The sequence below is a fragment of the Daldinia vernicosa genome (assembly GCF_022497035.1).
Source record: "Daldinia vernicosa strain CBS 139.73 unplaced genomic scaffold F5Y00scaffold_1, whole genome shotgun sequence".
NCBI classification, from domain to species: Eukaryota; Fungi; Ascomycota; class Sordariomycetes; order Xylariales; family Hypoxylaceae; genus Daldinia; species Daldinia vernicosa.
Genome location: NW_025953917.1, coordinates 936919 through 952065, shown reverse-complemented (window position 1 = coordinate 952065; position 15147 = coordinate 936919). Strand labels below are relative to the sequence as shown.

Genomic DNA, 15147 nt, shown 5'->3' with positions numbered 1-15147 from the left:
GAATATCGAAATATACAGTATTTATAAACTAACGCTAGCTATTGCAGCTACTAAAAGGTAAGTAGTATGAGGTCATCCCTAATAATTCTCCCGTTTACAAGTAACTCAGAAGAGACGATTTCAATTGATAATTTCATCCTTAAAATCTAGCATTATTGAAATAAAATCATCTACCTAAGCATGTCGTTTCCGAGCGTCGGGAGCGAGTATCATGCCAAGAAGCGATAATCCTGGATAATTCAATCGTCTAGGACCGTCTCATTTAAGATCGTCGATTATCAAAATGGAAGGCCTACTTACTCCCGTGAGCCAGAATTACCGTAAATCCAGCCAGCATGACGAGCTGTTCAAAATTTCAGAGCCCGTTAGACCTACGCTCGAAACGCAGACTAAGTTCGGTGGCTCATCCCCAGAAGAGGCCCTTGAAGTTCTCAAGAGCCAACCAAGCTATGATCTTCTGCTTTCCGTATTAAAATACTTGCAAAAGGGCTTACGAGGTAACCACTCCTTCGACATTCGAAAGCCGACTCCTCAAAGCGCCCAGATTATACATGTATTGGTTACTGAGATTGTTCCCAATTTTTGGACTGTGCTACAAGATGCATCCGCGGGGCAAAGTAAAGGAGACCTTCATGTGCTAGTCTCCTGCTTGCGGAGCCTTGCGGGTATCAATGCTGTAGTGGCATACCTCCGTGCTTTATTGAAAGAGGCCAAGCTAGACTCAAAATCTCTAAAGGACTCACCGGTCACCTTCAACCTAAGTTTCGTCCTGGAGCTGCTCGCCCACCTCCTCCGTTCGCATGATGACATAAAGTACCTATGGAGTAATGCTAGCTTTTCAGGGAACCCGACTCAGATTCGGCTCGTACGCCAAGAACTTGTTTCGTTATTTACAAATGGGAAAATCATCTCACTCTCTGCAGAGGCGGAAGACATTTGCCGGCAGGCCGGACGATTGAAGGCTGAAGTTTGGATTAGTAATGTTAAGCTCTATATCAACTGGCTTGCTGAAAACATAGTACAGTGGGTTGAATCAGGGGTCAGTGAAGCTGAACTCAAAGTATGTACCGATATATTGACACGTGGAATGCGGTTAGGACATTCAGGTAAGTGTTATTCTCCGTATAACAAACCATCCTGCTAATAAATACTCAAGAAAGTCTTATTAATACGTTAATAACGGGTTTGCTTCTTCGAAACGTCGAAAGCCACGGAACATTTGAGAATTTGTTGAGCTCTCTTCCACCTCTCGAGCAGCGGAAAGTTCTCAATTTGGCTCTAAAATTGCTTTCGGACAAATACCTGAGCTCCATACACGACACTAGTGAGATAATAGATGCCCCTATTATCCAAGCTGCATCTGGAGTCTTGAAGGCGATAATAGGAGACGATGAAACTCGGAAGAATCATCTCTTGGACTGGTTGACGAGCGGATCTGGTGCGGGTATTGGCGAAGGGTATGGCATTAGACGGGCTGCCGTCGCTGTTTTTTCCGATGACAAGGAATTCATAACAACCGTCTTGGAGAAAAGCCTAAGCCAGTTCGGTGACAAACTATATATCAAACATGCCCCCCTACTCCAACAAGACGGTTAGTTCTACAAATTCAATTTTCTCCCTGGTGAAGCTAACCAAGAACAAGCACATGCCCAAGTACTACTTCTTAGTGCTGGGTACGCCCATAGACTTGCGCCAATAAAGCTTACTATTTTATTACGATCAAGTATTTACTTGAACGCTATATCTAATCGGATTGCCGCGTCGCAAAACCGTGCCCGTTTCCTAGGGATGGTGGTTGGCGAGGCTCTCTCGGGGCTTGTTCACGGCAAGGAGACAAAACTTGACTTCAAGATGGACGAGATGGATACAGAAGAAGCGAAATGGTATAAATCGTTGGTCCAACTGTCTGACAAGCCTGGTCCTTTAGATCCACTAAAGGAAATGGATGTCCTGCCGAAACCCTCTAATATCCCCAAGATAACAAGACCCTCGGTAGCACCCGCGCAGCGGGCTGGGAAGCCGCCTCTTCAGTCAGGTTTCATTATCGAGGAAATTCAAGATGAAGAAGATGAAGAAGACCCAGATCTCGTGCCGTACGTGAAGCCTGATTCGGACGCCGAAGACTCAGATGACGACCCCACACTCATTAATCGTGACAAGCCTAAGGCTCCTGTCTACATTCGCGACCTCATCACCTATTTCAGAGACCTAGAGAACTACGACCGTCAAAAGCTTGCTCTAACGACAGCCCCTACTCTGATTCGTAGGAAAGCGAACTATGGCACGGAGGTTAGCTCTCATGCAGAAGAGCTCGCTACTCTCCTCGTCGGCTTACAAGACAAATACGAACTCGACAATTTTGATGATCTACGCCTACAGGGGATGATTGCAATCGTGGTTGCACAGCCAAAGAAGATGGGCCAGTGGTTCGCTAAGACGTTTTTCGATGGAGACTATTCATTGTCACAGCGCGCGTCCATATTGATGGTGTTAGGCCTCAGTGGTCGAGAGATAGCGGGCTTCGAAGTATCTGAATATGGCTCAACGGCACAATTTCCTTCCAAGATGCTCCCCGCCAAAATCGAAAAGTATTATGCCGCATCCTCGCCGTCGAATAGGCTTGAATCTAGCGCACATAATTTGAAGGCCCTCCCTCCTAATGCGTTGGACAACCTTGCCAAATCCCTCTCGCAGGCCTTCCTAGCCCCGCTAGCCGCTGAAGCAGCAGACTCGGTAACAGGGCCAGACGCACTCAAGCTTTCATCCTTCACATCGCGCCTACAATCTCAACCTCCAGATCGCGGGAAAAGCAAGGCCAAGCCGCGCATTCGCGCTATACCAAACACAACGGCCTCCCTTATAGCGTCGTCATTCTTCTTCCCTTTAACTTCGCGTTTCCAGGCGGCAATGCATTCGGCATCCGCTACCACGAGAGGCATTCTGTTCCAGCCATACTTACTCGCTCTCTACCTTAAAACGCTCGCTATCCTCTTAGACGCGGCAGGCCCCAGCACGCTCGCGCTTCCACAGATGACGTCCGAGTTCTGGGATCTGCTCCTCGGCGTTCGAGGGCAGTGCGTCGGCGACCTGGGTATCACGCAGGCCGTGCTCTTCGGACTCGTAGCCTTATTAGATGTAAACGAGGGCGACATGCGCGGTCTCTGCGAGAGACAGGGGCGCGAGGTCGTGGAGAGCGTCGAGTGGGTGAGCACCGTCTTCAACAATACGCGGGGCGGCGATGTCGGCGGCCAAGGTGGCGGCGAGGAGAACGAGGTCAAGATGTTGGCTGCTGGCGTTCTCATCCGCTTGCGCGAGGCGGTGGATAAGTACCAGGCTGTTCTGATGGGGGACTTGATAGGCTATACGTAGATGTATGTAGGAAGCAAAGCAAACGTTGTTCTCCTCGGAAGGTAGGTTCCCGAGAAATCTTCTAGGTATTATATTCATGATGCACCATTCTTGACTTTATACTTACCCCCAAACATACCTAAACATCTGTATTTATTGTAAAAAGCAATCCTCGGGCAAAAAATCATATCTTGCCGTACCCCTTAAAATTGCTTTCATCATACTGATTTATGCTACGTGATACCTTACTTTAGGCAAGCTCTTCACTTAGCAACATTTGTTATTATTGATCTCTGGGTAAGAAGCGGCTTATCGAATTAGCATGTATTATTGTATTGTATTTATACCAATCCTTATCATAACGAACTGAATTACACCTGGGCGGCAGTAAGTAAGTAGTGGTATCTCAATAGTAAGCAGCTAACGCAAAAAACCAAAGTCATATACATATACCAAGTAGTATTCCCTCCCCATCATTATTCAGATCTCTTATTCATCATACCATACTCCATTGAAAGGAAGAAGGGAGAATAACTCTTCCCTTGCCTTGCCTTGGTTCGTGCTACTCCGCTCCCTCGAAATTATTCCGCCCCGCGCGTCGAGGCTCCATACCAGCGACCTGCTCGCCTATAATCGACAAGTGCTCATTAAGGCTACCAATAAGACGGCGCATTTCGTTCGCCACGTCGCCAGCCGTAGCTCTTGCTTCGACGACGCTTATTGATGGCGGGGCTACGGACGGGAGGTGTACGGGCCCCGTCGTCCGCAGAATGTGCGCGGCGGTGGTAGGGCCGTGATACCCGTCATCCCGATCCACATAAGTATCGCTTGATGAGACGGTGTACTCGCTATTCTGCTGGTGGTGCTGCTGGTGTAGTAGCTGTTGCTGATGTGGAGGTCCTGTCATGTTTAAGACGTTGGATTCAGATACTTCGTCTTCCTCGGCGATCTTACTATCTATTCGGGCGGAAAACTCGGAGCCGTCAGACACATAGATGGATGGTTCACGGCTGGTGAAATTGGCGGGGGCGTATACGGAGGCGTGGCGCTCGAGCTCAAAGGGCTCACGAGTGCCAATTTCGGAACCAGTGATGGATGCGATGTCTGAGTTAGCGGTAGATGGGCGTGTGAATTCTGGGAAGTTGGGCTCGGGCATGCTCATATCAAGGTCAATCAAGCTAGCCACGGACATGCGACCATTTGATGGTGCGTTCGTACTTTGCATGTCATAGCCCTGCGATGGCAGCATGGGCTCGGTAGGGTGGTGCTGGAGGCGGGGACGTTCAAAACCACTGTCAAAACCACGATCTTCGTTAAACGTGAAATGCGATATCTCAGGATTAGCCGATGCTGGAGGGATACTTGTTGGCCACGACCAGTCAGGTGCATGATGTCGGCCATTATTCATATCTGCGGGGTCGCTTAAAGGTGCTCTATCGCGTACTTCCGTCTCCGTAGCTGATGAGAAAGACCAGTTATTGTCCATTGAAGCTCGCGGGTTCTGTCCCACCCCTGGATTCTGCCCAACTCCTGGGCCCGGTCTTATCGTGCCCATGTCGACAAAATTCGAGAGGTCACTGCCACCAAGAGATGCGTCAAGGTCGATTAAAGATTCGCGAAGTGTTGCGTGGAGAGAGTCGTCGCGTAGTGGAAGATCAGATGTTGGAACCTCGTTTGTCGTCGGTGGCTCTGATACCGGAGGCGGCCCAGGACGGCCGTAATACATACGGGAATTTTCGTCGTAATTTGATATCGTGTTTGGGTCGAAGACCTTTTCTAGGGGGGCTTTTATTTTGGTCGCAGCCAAGGCCTGTGGTGGTGGTCGGCGTCTACCTTTGCCTAATGGCTTTGGTGGTCGTGCAGTGTCTTCGCCAAATGTCGTGGGGAAATCGACAGCCGATCCATAAACGTCGCGGACCGCCTGAACTTCTGATACGCCGTCCGAAATATCGTGAAGTTGCTCATCGAAGGCAAGCGTGGTAGAAAAATTCCATTCCTCAGTTGACAACGAAGTCGAATCCAGATCGGAGGGTGCTTGTGCTCCTCCAGCTGCGAAGAGAGATTTTCTGATTCCACCACGCTCTTCCCAAAGTCTAAAGGCTTTTACCAGATTGGCAAGAGAGGATGTAGGGTATCGAGAACTAGTATTGAAAATATACGGGTGTTGCTGGATCTGTTCGATAGATGGTCGCCTGGATGGATTTTCCTCCAGGCAAAAGGAAACTAAACTTTTAAGTTCGTCTGAGTATTGATCGCCCTCAAGATGTGGTATATGCTCTCTAAGGTAGTCTCCTAATTGAGGGAGGCCTACCCTCGCTGTCGCATTCGGTGGTAAACCAGAGGCAATCTCGTACACCATAGACCCGAAAGCCCATATGTCAACCTCTGTTCCATACTGAGCATTATGGTCAAATAGTTCTGGCGCCATCCAATGTGGTGTTCCAATGAAAGTAGATCGTTTGTCCAACTTCGTCTCCATCATACCAGCAACACCGAAATCGCATAGCTGGACCGCTCCAGTTTCGGTAACTAAGACATTGGCGCACTTGATATCGCGATGTATAATGCCTTCCTTATGAACCCAGTAAATTGCTACGGCCACTTCACGCAGTATAGGGATAATCCACTTCTCTTGTAACCCTCCAGGAGTAGTCGGTTTCATGAGGGTTGCTACACTTCCTCCAGCACAGTATTCGGTAACCATCCACATAGCCTTGCCAACGGGTAGAGCTTCGATGACATGATTGATATTTTGGGCACCAGACTGACTCAAACGATGCAGCGCATTGATCTCTTTGAGAATCTCGCTATAAGTATCCGCAAGCTTCGGGTTCACTGTATCACTCTCATCGACGTCTATGATCTTGACAGCTACCACAGCAGAAGTTCTCAAATCGTTTGCCTTGTACACACGGCCAAAACTCCCCTTACCGATTAGTTCGGTAAGGCGGTACTGTGGGGCGGGTTTTCCTGACTTGGCGCATTCTTCTTGAACAGCCTCTTCCATTTTCCGCGCGTCTTCGACAGCTTTTTGGCGCGTTGTCGCAGGTCCGCCACCAAAAACTTGAAGAGTTGCCATGGTGTGTGAAGTTCAAGCGTAAAACTGGGGGACATGGTTAGCTAGTGTACCCGAAAATTAGAGTGAGTAGCAAAAAGCATGAAATTGAACAATGTGTGGCTACGGAGACGCATAGTGGATTCAACTTGTGGATCAGAAATCGTGAACATGAAGGGCGACAGAAGGGATTTATAGGGAATAATCGCATCTTGTTAAGGTTAGTACCACTCTTACTCGCCTTTCCTCTGGAGTTGGGGCACGGAGTGGTATGTTTAACGGCGGGTGATCCATTAAAGCTAGGACGTATGGACCGCCGCGAATGCCTGGGTTGGATTCAAGCGGAATATCCACTGACCATGCTGGGGAGCTTTTGTTCTCGATAAAAAGATTATTGTTCATAGGCCCAGCCGGAGTCCCAACCGGAGTAACTGGCATGGGGGATCGCTTGAGAGAAGAGGTGGGAGTTTGTAGAGGGGAATCGGTTAGGAACGCCATGGTGTGTTGATGTTGTCGCGATGAATTGCTAGCAGTAGGACGGGTGGTGATTCCACAAAAAATAAAAGGAATTAATGAATCATTGTGAACAACATACTTACAGCTGGGCGGTAACTCGAATAAAAAACCTTCAAGTTTATTATGCCGAATAAAAGGGAGGATCTATTCCAACGTGATTGTACGTTACCGCCTTCAAAAGAATCGAGTCCACAAGGCAGCATTTGATGGTCTATGCTTCTTAGCATAAGAAGGCCCAACCGGCCAACACTGTGGAAGGCTGATTTTAGGAGTAAATTGGTGTTTTTAAAGTGTAAATTAATCGGTTCGTGGATGCGTTTAAAAATTACGAGTATTAGATTGTGTAGTTTCTTACGTCTTTAAGTTGTTCACATCTTAAAGAAAGTTGAGGTGAAAGTTAAGGTGACAATGTGGCATCGGCGGTCCGTGCCTTGTTCTTGTTACAACCTTAACCAAAGTCGGGAGCATAAGCTAAGAGGTCAAGGCGGCGCTAGTCTAAAGATAGGATGGGGTGAATGATATAACCAATCAAATTAATCAACGACAACTTCAGCTTTGTGCAAGGCTAAAAGTGCCTAAAGCAGCCTCATTTACACGTCGATATATACATACTACCAGTGCAAAAATTCTAACCTATATGTATTATATGCTGTATTAGGTACTTTATAATATGTCTACTGTAACTCTAATATCTACATCTACATGTTGAGATAACCTGCCGAAAAGATTATAGGTATCGCATTATTAATAGTGTCTTAAACCTTTTCGACCTTACCTCCGTTTGAATGCAGAAACCTACCTATGTACCTACCTAACCTACATGAGGCTGCTTCGCCCGCCGATCTCCATGCTTCCTTGACCATCCCGCATCTCACCGCTGCGTCCGACTACGAATTCTCTGTAGATTCGTTCTAGCCGGTTTCTCTCTTGAGGACTAATACTGGCCCGGGTAGATTCCAACGCCTTTACTACGTGCCTCCAGCCGATAAGAACCTCTGTACTACTTCCTTCTTTCCCCTTCTCGCTATCATCTCCTGCAGCATGATTTACCCTCTTCTGAACTAACTTTGTTTGTTTCCTCGCTGCTTTAATTTCAGATAGCTTAGCTGCTATAGCAGCGTTCTCGGCCAGCTGGGATGATTTGTTATACCCCTTCTTCGCCTTTTCCTCTGCTTCGGCCAGGGCAGCCTCGATACCGTAGCGAAATTGGACAAAATTCCGATTGCTCGCGGCTGTGCTTGCTTTACCTCGGGAGTCAGCACCGTTACGTTTGTCGCCCGAAGGTTGTATTTCAATGTCTTTAAGCACATCATGGATGGCTTCCAACTGAGCGTTTGAGATGAGCGCCTGTAAATCAGCACCAGAAAACCCTTCTGTGCGCCTCGCGAGTTCAAGGAAGCTCTCTTCGGACGCTACCAACTCTTTACTGAGCTTGATTTTCTTGCTCAAGGCCTGTAGGATATCGGCGCGGTCTTCTACGGTCGGAAACCCGCATAGCAAGCTCTTGTCTAAGCGCCCTGGACGAAGCAGGGCGGGATCTATCAGATCTGGTCGCGATGTCGCAGCTAAGACGTACACACCAGATAATCCTTCCGCACCGTCCATTTGGGTCAGAAGCTGGTTGACTACTCGATCCGTAACACCTGTCGAGTCATGTCCTCGTTTGGGTGCGATAGAGTCAAATTCATCGAAGAAAAGCACGCATGGTTTTGCAGCAGAAGCGCGTTCGAAAAGATCACGAACGCTTTTCTCGCTAGCTCCAATGTACTTATTCAGTATTTCAGGTCCCTTCACGGATATGAAATTGAGCCCGCACTCGCCCGCAACTGCGCTTGCGAGAAGAGTCTTACCACAGCCAGGGAAACCGTATAAGAGTAGTCCGGAACGTAACCTCAAAGGACATTGTGCAAATATCGGCGCGTATTTTGTTGGATATTGTAATGTCTCGAGTAAGATTTGCCGTGTCTCCTTCAGGCCACCGATCGAGTCGAATGTGGTTGTCGACGTCTGCAACGGGACATTCCGGAGAGATGCCGGGGTGAATCCTTTGAGAGCGTTATCGAAATCGGCGCGACCCAGTTGAACAATGTCCAGTGATCCCTTCAAAGGCTCCTCACTGACAGACCGTATTAGAGCTTCATTACGAGCTCGAGACACAAGAAGAATTAGATCTCCCGGCATGTAGCCATCGGTCTCCCCGGCAAGGTCGAGGAAGTCCAAATCTGGGTCTAAAAGGAAACCATCTAACTTTGGGTTTGTAGGAACGGAATTGCCCGGGCTACGTTGATCCGCACCATCCATCCACGTGCCAGCATCATCACCGCCCACACTCCCATTGGCAGTAGTAGGACGACTACCGCACGAGCCAGGCGCCTGTAAAGACTCTGGAGCCACGGTTTGCTGTTTGACAATCGTCTCTAATACTTTTCTCCGGGCGTCTTTATCCGGCGCTTTTAATTCGACGATTTCCCGGACGACGTGGCCTCCAATGATTACGTTGTTGAGTGACTCTTTGCCTTGGGCAGTAGCTAGGAGAACAACACCCTTATCGCGTCCACAGTACTGACGCACAATCGAACTGATAGTCTCACTAACCTGTCTGCTTCGGCTATTGTCGTTCCCCACCTGTAACTCGGTTTCTACCGGGCACAACTTGTCCAGATCGTCGAGTATGACAAGCGCTTTCCCACCGAGTCTTGCGCCCCAGCTAGCACCCATGAATATTCTATGCAACGTTTCTTTGATAGTAGAAATTCTGCTTTCATCATTGACGAGCTTTCTGCATGGAAAGTAAGTTGTGTGGAATAGAAATTCCTCTCGCAGTGTCTGGGCTAAGGACTGGACTACAGCTGTCTTGCCTGCTCCTAAGGCACCGCTTAGGAGGACAGACGACATATGTGAGAGGTGGGATTTCAAATCGGTTAGGAGTGAGTCGATTCCAACTAGAACCGAGTCGCTTGGAGGCTTTTGTTCGTTTATCTCATCGTCCACTAACCAAGCTGGGCGAGGAGCTGGCATTTGTACCTCAATCGGCACGGACTTTTCAGATCCAAGGTACCAACTCAAATGTTCCTTGGAATTGGAATCCAGATTTGCGCCCTCAAACTTCACAATGCCGCCCTCCCAGCCGTGTGACAACTCAAGAGTGTCGTATACTGGCAATACCATCCCGTCGGTTAAAGGGCCGTGCAATAACCCGTTAACTTTGCCCTTTTGACCATAAATATTAGATATCCTTCTGGATGCTTCCTCTTTTTCAACTTTCGACTCTCCACCGAATTTCAAGCCATCTGAAGTTCTAAGATCTCCAATTGAAAATGGAGACACTTTCAATTTTTGTATCGCACTACGCGATAACGGCGCCGGCGCCGGTTCGATCTTTGTAATTCCTCCAACGACCCCTGAACAACCGAGCATCGCGCATAAAGGAGTAGAGAGAGCGATGGTCTGGGTTGTCGGGGGGTCATCCCACGGACGTAGTTGGGCAACGACCTTCTCAGTCGCTTTTGTGGTCTCGCCATTCGTCACATTTTCTTGCTGTTTTTGGGGATCAAGAGGAGGTTGGAGCCCAGCTGGTTTGACAATATTCACAGCAACCCACGTTACACCGCGGAATTCTTTTGATAGCAGAAGATCTCGATCAACCCATACGCTCAAGTCCTGCGGCGCTGATTCTTCATCAAACCATTCGTCGCAAAGTTTCCGGTCAATTCCTCTTAAAAACAAGCTTGGCTTCTTTTCTTCCCGCGCGCTCTTCCTCCGCACTGTACTAGCCGAACTCTTAGCGCTTCTCCTCGATGTGCCACCTACACTGCGGTCTTCCCGTGTGTTCTTGGATGGTTTAGATCGCGTTTTTGGCGCAACGATGACTTCAGCGTCGGGTGCGATTTTCACGAACGGGATATCTGCCGAGGGAGCGGGTTCGAGAGACGAAATCTTTATATTGGCTGTAGATGTGGGCGAAAGATGGAGAGTCAAGGGATGCGTGCTGGGAGGTTGACCCGGCAAGGCGGTGTACGTTGGATTCGGGAGCGCGCGGATTTGTGATAATAAATTTAATTCTAAGAAGGTCGCGTGTAACTCTATGATCTCCCAGTCTTCGGGCGTCAGCGGTTCGATATTTACTGTATGTGCCAAAGGAGGGTCAACATGTATTATGGCCGTAACCTTCTGACCGTCTGGTAATCCAACGGTACGAGCTAAGGTAGCGTCAATCTCGACGGAAGCTACCTCCTGATCTCTTCCACTACCACGTGTGCCACTGATACCATCACGATCTACTATAGGTGCTATCTTGCGTTTGCTAGGCATTCCCGTCCATCCGACATAGAGCGATCGTTGTGACGAGGAGCCATTGGCTTGAGGGGAGCCATTCGCGGGCAATGGGACGCGATAGTTAAGTTCGACAACGACATTTTGGGCAGGCTATGGTGACAATTTAGTAACAATTCAGTATATATAAGAGCGAGCGAGGGCTTACAGTATTGACGGTCACAAGTAGGTTGACTAGCGACGTCGGGAGGTTCACGAGACAGTTCTTAAGGTGTACAAGGGATATCTCAGCGGCAACAGACTGCGCGTTCTTCCGCTGAGATGGAGCCATGTCGATTCAAGTATTAGTAGATTGAATTACACCTCAAGCACTATGTAGTGTCTTCGCGAGTTGGTTACGAGCTTTCAAACATGACTTAAAGTATTACAATTTAAGAATTGTAGCTTTCCATAACACTAAGAAATATCCCTACCTAATGCATATGCCGTGGCAGCTGCATGAACCGAGGCATTGATCGATTATCCAAGGTACTTCAATACTTAGGTACATAACCATATGCAGGTACCTAGGTACCAAGTACTTGCAGCTGCTTCTACATTTGAAATAACTTACCTAACAATGACCCCAAACTTCAGCTTAAGTGGAGATACCACTAGCCACATGGCTAGCACTTTAATAACTGGGGCTGAAGAGGCGCGCGAAAATTCGCGTCGACGCGTTATCTTGCAGAAACTGGGTCCATTAATCTTCTTGTCCCCTGTTACAACTTCCAGCCTTTATGTTCTCAAAAGTTACAGATTCAAATGTACACTAATTATTGCGACTTGCCTAATTCCGTCGCAATTCTTCCACATCCCACATCTCACTTCACTCACGAAGATTCTTAGGAGTTGATTTAATTCATAATGGCTCTCCTTCAGTATAAAAACATCGTCGACTACGAGGCGCAGCAAGGTCAGTCGCCAATATTCATAATTACCTATGCTAGAGCTAATGGAATCTGTTAAATATAGCTGCTTTTGAGAACTTCCTCGAAAAATTCAAGACCTCGCCAGAGCAGACATTAACCCATGCCATTGGCCAGATTAATATTGACGAAGATGATTTGAGTGACGAGTACGATTTTATGGACGATGATGAAGAACATGAGCGACGCCGACGAGAAAAAGCTACGGCGAGGCTACCAAAACACAAATACGCCGATTTAATGCAAAAGCTCGCAGACCGCGCGACTGACGAGGTTGTAATAGAGCTAGATGACATTTCCCAAGTAAGATTAATCCATATTCTCTTTAGGCGAAATGCTGCTAACAGCAAGTAGTGGGAGAATGATACAAATGAAGGATTAAAACTCGTAGAGTCTATCGAAGCAAACACCAAACACTACGTCGAGATCCTATCCAGAGCTATCGATAAAAAGATGCCCCCGCCTACGACTGGCATCACGTATGATCAAATGGTCTGCCCTCTCGTCTCCGTTCTACTTGCTGACACAAGTCTAGGTTCAAGGACGATGTTTTGGACGTAATCATGGAAAGGAGACAAGCCCGGAATCGGGATCTCACTGAAGCAGCTGCCAACACCAATAACCCCGATTTACTCGAATCTACCTTCCCGGCTCAGCTCACGAGGAGATATACACTTGTTTTCAAGCCCAGAACATCCACCAGCGAGAAGCCAGTTAAGGCCCTTGCCGTACGGCAAGTACGAGGCGAGCATCTTGGTCATCTTATCACAATCCGTGGCATCGCGACCAGAGTATCAGACGTGAAACCCATTGTGCAGGTAGGAGCGTATACGTGTGATCGTTGCGGATGTGAAATCTTCCAGCCTGTCAACGATAAGCAATATGCGCCCCTTACTAGCTGTCCATCCCAGGAATGCAAGGAGAACCAGTCAAAGGGCCAGCTCTTCCAGTCGTCGCGCGCATCCAAGTTCCTACCTTTCCAAGAAGTTAAGATTCAAGAACTGGCAGAGCAAGTACCTATTGGCCAGATCCCCCGAACCCTCACGGTCATGTGCTATGGTAGCGCAGTCCGCCAGATCAGTCCTGGAGATGTTGTTGATATTTCGGGAATTTTTCTGCCTACCCCCTATACAGGCTTCCAAGCTATGCGAGCTGGACTTCTTACCGACACATATATCGAAGCACACTATATTGTTCAGCACAAGAAAGCGTACGAAGAGATGATCATTGACGACAAGCTATTAAGGCGCATCAACACCTACTGGCAGACAGGTACTGTGTACGAGATGTTGGCGAAGTCGATTGCCCCCGAAATCTATGGTCACCTTGACGTAAAAAAGGCGCTCCTGCTGTTACTAGTTGGCGGTGTCACAAAGAAGATGGGTGACGGTATGAGGATTCGTGGCGACATCAACATTTGTTTAATGGGTGACCCTGGTGTAGCCAAATCTCAGTTATTAAAGTATATCTCGAAGGTTGCTCCTCGAGGTGTCTACACATCCGGCCGTGGTTCGAGTGGTGTTGGTCTTACCGCAGCCGTAATGCGCGATCCTGTAACAGACGAGATGGTTCTCGAAGGTGGTGCGCTGGTTTTAGCTGACAACGGCATCTGCTGTATTGACGAGTTCGATAAGATGGATGATAATGATCGAACCGCCATTCACGAAGTCATGGAACAGCAGACGATTTCCATTTCCAAGGCTGGTATCTCGACTACGTTAAACGCGAGGACATCGATCCTAGCGGCTGCTAACCCTATTTATGGCCGCTACAACCCACGTATATCACCAGTGGAGAACATCAACTTACCGGCAGCTCTACTCTCACGTTTCGATGTCCTATTTTTGTTACTTGATACGCCGACTCGCGAGAGCGATGCGCAATTGGCTAAGCACGTGACATACGTGCACATGCATAACAAGCACCCTGACCTCTACGATGCCGGCGGCGATGCTGCAACACAGCAGCCGAGCGTAATCTTCACACCCCACGAAGTACGAGCATACGTTGCGCAAGCCCGTACATACCGGCCTACGGTCCCAGAGACCGTCACCGAATATCTAACTAAGACTTACGTTCGCCTACGAGACGCGCAGCGCCGCGCCGAAAAGAAGAATAAGCAGTTCAGTCACACGACGCCACGAACATTGCTGGGCGTGGTACGTCTCGCGCAGGCGCTGGCGCGACTCCGGTTCGATACTACGGTCAACCGAGATGATGTAGACGAGGCACTGCGACTTATGGAGGCTAGCAAGGAGAGCTTGGCTGCTCACGAGGCCACGGGCGGTAGGAGAACGCTTAACGCGGCTAGTCGTATCTACAACTTAGTCAAGTCGCTCGCTGACAGCGGTGCGTGCCGAGCTGAGGATGACGAGGATGATGAGGAGGGTACGGTAGAACTGAGTATGCGGAAAGTGCGCGAACGTGTCCTGGGTAAGGGATTCACGGAAGACCAGTGGTTGAATGCGCTGGATGAGTACACGAATCTCGATGTGAGTTTATTCAATCTTATTTATCGCCTACGGTGGTTTAAGTTACTGACTTTGCAAAAACAGGTCTGGCAAACTGCGGGCAATGGCAGCAGGCTAGTGTTCATCACAGCGACGGATAATATAGGGGAGGAAGACGACGAGTAAGGGGATTTGTAGATCAGATAGGAGAACTAAGCGAAGCAAAGCTTCCGAATGGGATTTTGCTCTAGAAGTACGAGGATGAAAATAAGCCACGGCGTTTATGGAACCGGGATCAATGCCATCATTGATATAACGATTGAGATGCTTTCTGCCGTAGTAGCTTGCTTGTTTTCAAGCCAGTTAATGTCAGATATGAGAGAAAGCTACTTTAAGTATGAATACATCAACTATTATAGTTATTCCTTATTCTGTATCATAATATTACATAGGCCATTTTGGCGGCTCAACCTTCAAGTTCTTAAACTCTAGCAAAGGGAACTAAAAGGTACCTCGACAAGCCGCGACCAGTCTAACA

General features: G+C 48.3%; 4 protein-coding genes across 4 annotated transcripts; 2 read left to right on the top strand and 2 right to left on the bottom strand.

Annotated features, from left to right (window-relative positions):
- Positions 1-46: 46 nt before the first annotated feature.
- Positions 47-3654, top strand: F5Y00DRAFT_222852 (telomere length regulation protein-domain-containing protein). The gene is made up of 3 exons (XM_048005792.1): positions 47-1106; positions 1157-1591; positions 1643-3654. Exons 1-3 carry the CDS (start codon positions 284-286, stop codon positions 3367-3369), a joined length of 2985 nt encoding a protein of 994 aa, XP_047870267.1. The 5' UTR covers positions 47-283; the 3' UTR covers positions 3370-3654.
- On the bottom strand, positions 3584-6796 carry F5Y00DRAFT_5302 (kinase-like protein). The gene is made up of 2 exons (XM_048013772.1): positions 6645-6796; positions 3584-6451 (listed from the first exon to the last, which is right to left on the bottom strand). The coding sequence occupies exon 2, from the start codon at positions 6425-6427 to the stop codon at positions 3911-3913; it is 2517 nt and encodes an 838-aa protein (XP_047870266.1). The 5' UTR covers positions 6428-6451; positions 6645-6796; the 3' UTR covers positions 3584-3910.
- Positions 6797-7591: 795 nt separating this feature from the next.
- F5Y00DRAFT_222847 (AAA-domain-containing protein) lies at positions 7592-11642 on the bottom strand. The gene is made up of 2 exons (XM_048005791.1): positions 11400-11642; positions 7592-11344 (listed from the first exon to the last, which is right to left on the bottom strand). The coding sequence occupies exons 1-2, from the start codon at positions 11520-11522 to the stop codon at positions 7736-7738; spliced, it is 3732 nt and encodes a 1243-aa protein (XP_047870265.1). The 5' UTR covers positions 11523-11642; the 3' UTR covers positions 7592-7735.
- Positions 11643-11948: 306 nt separating this feature from the next.
- F5Y00DRAFT_222845 (DNA replication licensing factor mcm7) lies at positions 11949-15060 on the top strand. Its single transcript, XM_048005790.1, has 5 exons — positions 11949-12146; positions 12206-12462; positions 12514-12638; positions 12695-14651; positions 14715-15060. The coding sequence occupies exons 1-5, from the start codon at positions 12098-12100 to the stop codon at positions 14793-14795; spliced, it is 2469 nt and encodes an 822-aa protein (XP_047870264.1). The 5' UTR covers positions 11949-12097; the 3' UTR covers positions 14796-15060.
- Positions 15061-15147: the final 87 nt, after the last annotated feature.

Coding starts and splice junctions, on each gene's coding strand:
- F5Y00DRAFT_222852 (XM_048005792.1), top strand. CDS start 284: ATGGAAGGCCTACTTACTCCCGTGAGCCAGAATTACCGTAAATCCAGC. Junction 1,107..1,156: donor AATGCGGTTAGGACATTCAG/GTAAGTGTTATT, acceptor TAAATACTCAAG/AAAGTCTTATTAATACGTTA. Junction 1,592..1,642: donor CCCCCTACTCCAACAAGACG/GTTAGTTCTACA, acceptor ACCAAGAACAAG/CACATGCCCAAGTACTACTT.
- F5Y00DRAFT_5302 (XM_048013772.1), bottom strand. CDS start 6,427: ATGGCAACTCTTCAAGTTTTTGGTGGCGGACCTGCGACAACGCGCCAA.
- F5Y00DRAFT_222847 (XM_048005791.1), bottom strand. CDS start 11,522: ATGGCTCCATCTCAGCGGAAGAACGCGCAGTCTGTTGCCGCTGAGATA. Junction 11,345..11,399: donor TACTTGTGACCGTCAATACT/GTAAGCCCTCGC, acceptor TTGTCACCATAG/CCTGCCCAAAATGTCGTTGT.
- F5Y00DRAFT_222845 (XM_048005790.1), top strand. CDS start 12,098: ATGGCTCTCCTTCAGTATAAAAACATCGTCGACTACGAGGCGCAGCAA. Junction 12,463..12,513: donor AGCTAGATGACATTTCCCAA/GTAAGATTAATC, acceptor AACAGCAAGTAG/TGGGAGAATGATACAAATGA. Junction 14,652..14,714: donor ATGAGTACACGAATCTCGAT/GTGAGTTTATTC, acceptor TTGCAAAAACAG/GTCTGGCAAACTGCGGGCAA.